Source organism: Zingiber officinale, unplaced genomic scaffold, assembly GCF_018446385.1.
Source record: "Zingiber officinale cultivar Zhangliang unplaced genomic scaffold, Zo_v1.1 ctg30, whole genome shotgun sequence".
NCBI lineage: Eukaryota > Viridiplantae > Streptophyta > Magnoliopsida > Zingiberales > Zingiberaceae > Zingiber > Zingiber officinale.
In genome coordinates, this window is record NW_024589931.1 from 513,589 (window position 1) to 520,600 (window position 7,012).

The 7,012-nt window shown below is 34.7% G+C and overlaps 1 protein-coding gene across 4 annotated transcripts; it reads left to right on the forward strand.

Moving 5' to 3' along the window:
- The first annotated feature begins 517 nt into the window (after positions 1-517).
- LOC122037366 (protein SUPPRESSOR OF FRI 4-like) lies at positions 518-6,478 on the forward strand. 4 transcript variants are annotated; one of them, XR_006127634.1, is made up of 8 exons: positions 518-888; positions 1,533-1,630; positions 2,787-2,913; positions 3,047-3,444; positions 4,942-5,099; positions 5,217-5,714; positions 5,813-5,886; positions 6,015-6,478. XR_006127634.1 is itself a non-coding variant. In XM_042596811.1 (7 exons), exons 1-7 carry the CDS (start codon positions 698-700, stop codon positions 6,084-6,086), a joined length of 1,098 nt encoding a protein of 365 aa, XP_042452745.1. In that variant the 5' UTR covers positions 518-697; the 3' UTR covers positions 6,087-6,478. The 4 variants fall into 4 exon arrangements, 1 of the variants encoding a protein (XP_042452745.1); XR_006127632.1 differs by having other exon boundaries at positions 5,217-5,886; XR_006127633.1 differs by having other exon boundaries at positions 5,813-6,478.
- The last annotated feature ends 534 nt before the right edge of the window (positions 6,479-7,012 follow it).

A 7,012-nucleotide genomic window follows, 5' to 3' on the forward strand; every position in this document is an offset into this window, starting at 1 on the left:
AAAACCTCCTCCTCCTCCGGTGCACAGTGCCCCCTTTTAAAATCAAAGCCCTAGAAACTTGAAATGATACCAATGCCCTCCCTTCTACTGCCCTTACCACATCAATAATTTTTATTATTTTTATTTTTTCAAATAATCTAATTTCTATTATTGCCATCTTAATTCAGACTCTTCTACGTATTGATGTCTACGTATTGATACAATCGTATCAATTTATCTGTATCTCATTAATTTTTCAATAAAAATTATAATTGTATTTATCTATTTCTATATTTTATCAATTTTTTATGTGATATAAGACATTTTTACTATACAATTTGATTTATAATTAATAAATTAATTTTTATTAAAATTTCTATAAAATAAATTATATTAATATTAAATAATATTATTTAATTAATTGTACACACCATCACGTTTAGTAAAAAAAATATTATTAAACCTAAACGATCGTATAATTTTACTTTTTGCGCCCGACTCGTGGTTTTCCCATATTTATAGGTCGTGCGGCCGATTGGTTCCCTGCTTCTCGCGGATCGGGTCCTTATATTCTTCTCCCCGAGTCCACATTCTACGAGCTGCAAAGCCCTAATCTTCTTTTACTTCCTCCATCCCTCTGTTCGCCGCTCGAGCCGAGGTGCATCGAGTAAGACCTATCCCCAGACGACGAGAGCCGTGATTGCTCGGGTGATCGGCGATGGGAAAGAAGAAGAAGCGACCTTCGAAGGTTTGGTGCTACTACTGTGATAGGGAATTCGACGACGAGAAGATCCTCGTCCAGCACCAGAAAGCTAAGCACTTCAAGTGCCATGTTTGCCAAAAAAAGCTCTCCACCGCCGGTGGCATGGCCATCCACGTCCTCCAGGTCCACAAAGAGACCGTGACCAAGTATGTAATCATCATCTATCCACACCCGAGATTTGGAATTGATTGTATTTTCTGGTGTACACTGCCGGATTAGGTTTCTGGATCTTTCTCACGATCGATGGTTTCTAAAGTTATTCCCTTGATCTGTGGGTAAATTAAATTCCATCTTCGATATTCGTAGTGTGGATGATGGTCGAGGGACATGCTGACTATATATTCGAGATGCAGGAATCTTTGTCTTATCTTGGGTGATATGGACAATGTTGACAAAATAATCTATTTTACTTTTAGACCGAATGCATTCAAGTTCGTTTTACATTCTCATGAAAAGCTTAAAACCATAGTCATATTTAACTGCCTACTCTATTTTGTATCTCAACTTATAATTTATAAGGGTTAAAATTGTTCAGAAGTTTCTAATTCTGTAGGTCCTCTTTATCATAGTGCTACTATATTCCATGGGAAAGGTCTTGAAATATAAAATTGGTTGGCTAAAGGTTTCTAATAAACTTCTCGTCTGCAATATATATAGCATTGTATTATACAATTATGAATGACCTTTTTTGCAACTTTGTACATGACTTAATATGCAATCCCCTTGTTTGTTGTTGCATGCTTCGTCATTTTAATCATGGTTTCTACTAATATTATTTGATTTCATCTAGGGTCCCTAATGCTAAGCCCGACAGAGATTCAACAGACATTGAGATTTATGGTATGCAAGGAATTCCGCCTGATATCCTAGCGGCTCATTATGGGGAAGGTAAAATTCTATGTTCCCTTCTTTTCAGCCTAGCTATGCTGACCCCAAATAATTGAAACTTCTTTTTCATTGTTATTGTTGTTATATCCCTTTTATCACGCATTATTTAAATTGTTATTCTGTGTCGATATACTCTTGTTCATATGTTTTTTCATAGTGACTTTCTAGAAGTTTTGTACTAAATGTTTTTTTTTTCACATTGAAGGTTTTCACTTGTATATCTTGTCTTTAACTCTTAACACACATAGGCTCATTGTTCACACTTTGATCAATTATCGTGTTATTTAGTTCATTCATTATTTACCCCACATCTTACTCCCATGTCTTAGCATCCTGCTTATGAATATTCCAGTCTAATGGTTGAAATTGATTGATTTCTTGTTTATTCCTACTTCTCCTATCCTTCCTTTCCATAATACTACTCATATAGAAAAATGGTATTCTGCGTGCATCCTTTAGAGAAATTATTATGGTGATTTACAGTGTTACTGAAGTCCTAATCCTAACACCTAAGAGTTCTTGGATTGGGCCAATTTTTTTTCTCTTGATCTAGCTTGAAAAATTAGATTTACATTGATCTCGTGGCTTTATTTGATCTTCTAATTTAGTTGGCTGTTGACAAATATCTAACTTAAGACTGTAACTTATTTGTCTGAGATTAAAACTATATAAATCAGAAGACTGATTCATTTCATTTTTTAAATGCGTGGATGGAATATCTTTTCAACTTAGCACGAGTTCTCTAAAACTAAAAAAAATTAAAAAGGGTAAGAAATATCCTCTTAACCTAAACTACTTCAACAACTTTGGAAATAAATTCCTTACAACTTAAGAATATAAAGTCGTACCAAATTAGATAAATTGACCTGATTATAAACTCTCTCTTCTAAGTAGGAGAGACTACCTAATTAAAAATATATTAAACTCTATCCAAATTAAAAGATATTGGTTCATTTGTTGGTAATGTGTTTTTGATGCCTCCTATATTATCTGGTAATATTTGGAACATTGTTGATCTTTCTTCTCCGCATATGATATTCTACTTTACATGAATATTTGAAGGATGTGGTGTCATTTAACTTGGACATTTTTGTTGATTATCTGGATGCATTTATTTTCATTTCTAGTTTGCATGATTTAGTGGGTTTTGGTGCAGATGAAGAGACAGCGGCAAAGACAGCCAAAGTGGAAGTTCCATCTACTGGTTTTGTTGGTGGAGTGGTTCCTGGTTCATTGGGAATTAGATTTCCATCCCCACCTGCATATGCTGCTGTTCCTCCTGTGTATGTGTCAGCTTATTGAAAGATTATTGTTTTGACTTTCATTTTTTTTTTTGTCACATATAGTGTAGCTTCAAGTTTTGCTACTTTTATGTTCTCATGGTTGATGCTCTTTTGATGTTTCATCTTTTACCAGATACAATCCAGTCTTTCAGTTTCAGCGTCCAACCTGGCCTATTCCAGCTGTTCGTCCAAATCCTTGGTTTCCTCCACAAGTGTCTGTTCCAGTTCCGCCACCTGTCATAGCTCCACAGCAGCCCTTGTTTCCTATTCAGAATGCAACAACTCCTTTGACCTCCACTTCTACCCCTGGACTCCCTACACCACCTCAAGCTGGTCCACCTGGTCTACCCACATCTACACCACCTTTGGTACCTCAACCTCTCTTTCCAATCAATAGTCCAGCTGGTGTACCTGCACATTCATCACCGATAATTTCTTCAGCCTCCCCAACACTGTTGAAAAGCATTGCCGATGCAAATTCAGTACTGAACAGTGTTACAGGAAGTGGTTACATCACCCCAAACAATCCAGGTGCAACTTTACTCAAAGTATCTACATCAATGCCATTTGTTGAGATTACCCATGTGATTATAATTTTTTCTTTTCCAATTTTTGTTGATTAAGATTATTTATGCAATAATCATCAGTGCATCTCTTTTATATAATTCTTAACAATGGGTGCTCTCTTTTTTATCAAAGGGCGATTGATTTTTTCCTTTGTCATTCAACCAGCGAAAATTCATGGAAATTTTCAATAGAATGTCCAAATAAATTTTGAGTCTACCAAGATTTTGAATTCAATTCCTCATCCATATGATTACCTCATGCATATGGTCAATAGAAAGGTTTATGTCAAGTATGTCAGAATACAAAATTAAATAACTTGAAGACTCAGTCTTTTACTTTTGCATCCAAGTTGAATCAATATTGTTGATAATCTTTAGAGTATGCCTAAGCAATCAAGCTAAATATTATTTGGATCTTCTATCGAAGCTAGATGTTTCTTAAAGATCTTCTAATTTTCTTTAGAAAAAGAGTAAAAGGGTTTGTTTTCTAGAAACACTTCCTCCCATACTAAACTCTAGACAAATCAATACCAAGCTTGATACACAAAACAAAATGTCTCACAAATGGGGGAAAACAAAAGTGATAAAAATTCAACAAAGATGGTAGAGGCGCAAAATTGATGCGTGAGAAATTTCAACAATCAACAGCAATGGACTGAAACTTTTAATGAGCTTTAAAAGTCATTTAAACTTAGTTGATCTGATCTTCACCATTTGATATAATATTCAACTTCTTCAAGATTATGTATTAAATTGTCATGGATTCCAAAGAAAAGATGGTAGATTAAGGCTCTAGTATCTCTTCTTGTGTGATGGTCAATATCAAGATTGCCAGAGGTGAGTGAGTTAATTTTTGGCATCATTCTGGAGAGAGAGGATATCAAAAGGGAAACAAGACCTAAACTATCTGTATGATTCCAATTGTGAGAGAGACAAACAAAAGTGTTACATACAAAAACAAGGGAGAAGTATAAAGAGAGGCGTGATAAAGTTTGACATTGAGCATGAAGAAAAATGTTGGAAGAGACATGTTTAAAGGATGTGTACAAAATAAAAATCTGTAATGAAAATTGAACTCTCAAGTTAGCAGGGTTGAGGCTCAACGACTTTTCTGTCAAATGAGTGAAATTGGGGTATTAATGTGTGGAACTAGGTGGAGTGTCACCATGGAGACAACCTTGTGCTTCTCCAATGATGTTTGTTGAGCCATGACACTCGAGAAGACGTGCAGAAATGCAAAGTGAATTGATTACAAACACTTGTTAGAAGTTCATTAGTTTTTCTTTGCACTGCCTCCTTGATCTGTTTGCACCATTAAATCTGTTTCTTAAATGTTGTATTCTTCCTGCATCCATATGCAATTTTTTCAAGGTAGATGCATTTTGCAACCTATTCTTTCTCAGTCTTAGCTTGATACAATTTACCAATATGTTCCAAGTATTTTTTTTTTTTGCTCTTTTAGGTGGTGTATCATATGCAAGCTCACATATGTATGCTTCTGGTCCAAACACTGAGAACCCTTCAATTGGGCCGCCTCCTGTCATATCTAATAAACCCCCTGCTTCCCTTCCCACTACAAATGAGGTCTACTTGGTTTGGGACGATGAGGCAATGTCAATGGCAAGTTTCTAACTATGGTCTCAGTTCATTTGTAGGCCATTTTTGCTCAGATCATGCTAATAGATGCAGCATTATTCTCTATTAATATATGATGTTTAAGATGGGATCATTGTGCAGGAAGAAAGAAGAATGTCTCTAACAAATTATCAGGTGCATGATGAAACTAGCCAGGTAAGTTTTTACTGTTTTCTGTTATATGTTCTGGTGGATGTGAAATAGATTTGCAATTTGGATGCAGATCCTCAAGGTAGGAATAAACCAAATCTTTTTCAAGTTCTGAGTGTTATCCTTCAACGATCTTACTATTGGATTAATTGCTCCGGATTTCAATACTACACTCACAATTATGAATAAATCTTTTATGAACTATGGCCTTTGGTAATCAATTTTCTGCTAGGCAGTAAAAATATAGTTTTGACTTGGGATGAGCAAGAAAGATATTCCTTTCTATTCCAATCCTAACTGTAGATTTCTTGCCAATCTTTGGAGCCTCCAAAGTTTTCAAATACTTTTTACATATTATTTCTATTGCTAGTAAATCTTATAAAACTGACAAGCTTGTGTTGCAAATGAACGAGGGGTTTCAACCTAGCACCAAGGCCCATGCGAAAATGCGTATGTACCATGTTCTGATTTTGTACCATGTTCTGATTTAGTTTCCTTTTTTTTCCCCTTTTGTGTTGCATTCCTTATCCCTATTGCTTTTTAATAAGTGTGGGGCTGAGTGGAACAACAAGAATTTCTTGTTAACTGTTTTTCATTGCATTGGCGACCACAATTGGTACAGGTCAGCGTTCGTTCAGAAACAAGTTTGCTACAAGTGTAGCTTTATTGTTAAGCTTATAGAATTGCAGTAAACTTCTTGATACTTTCTTCACTTGTCTGATTAATTTTTGCGGTTACACTTTGAACTAGATGAACTCCATTGATGCTGCCATAGACAGAAGGATATCTGAAAGTCGACTTGCTGGCCGTATGACATTTTAGATGTCATGCTACCGTGGGGAGTTGGAAGTCACTTGGCTATCTCAGAATGACTCAAAATCATCTAGCAACAAGGTGTGTTCTCCTTTCAGTGTTAGATGGTCAGCTTGTCTGGAGGCGCATTAGGTTTGTGAGACCAGCAGGCATCGTATGCATATGAAGAATATATACAGGACCCAGAATATAATCCCCAATTTGATGCCTAACTTTATGTACTTGTCAGTCCTTGAGTTAAAGTTTTTATTCTTAAAATTGTTTGTCATCATATAAACTGCCTGCTAGATGTGGAAGTGATCTTAGAGCGAAATTGGTTGTAATTCTTTTTGGTTGAATCGGATATCTTGTTGATTTGTTTAATTATCTGAGTTAGTGCTGAAGTAACTCATCTTACTTTATTTTACAATCTTCTCGTGCAGTATGTACTTCGATAAACTGCATGAACGCTGTTGGCAAAGGACAAATTACAGACTATAATTTAACCTTCTATATATTAAGAAATGATTGTATGCTTGCCTCGGGTGCAGTGATAGATTTAAGAATGTTGGATTGATGTTGATTTATGTTATTTTAAAAATTAATTGGTATAAATTGGGTATTTATTGTCAACTAAAAAAAATTGAAAAAACATACTTATATGACTGTCTATGTGTTTTAAAGATTTATTTTGGTGGTCGAAAAGAATTTTTTATGGATGAATTATTCGTGATGTTGGGGTGAATATCTATATTAAAAAAAAATGGTAAGATATAGTATGTTGAGTGTTAACTAAATTTGATTAATAGAATGTAAATATAAGCCTTTAGCTCTTTGAAAATTATTTAGGTAACTAATTTGTTAAAAGTAAGTAAATTTTATAGAATACAATATCATTAAATATATATAGTATTTTTGGGTAAAATTAAAATTTTAATTGTTTATAATTTTATTTT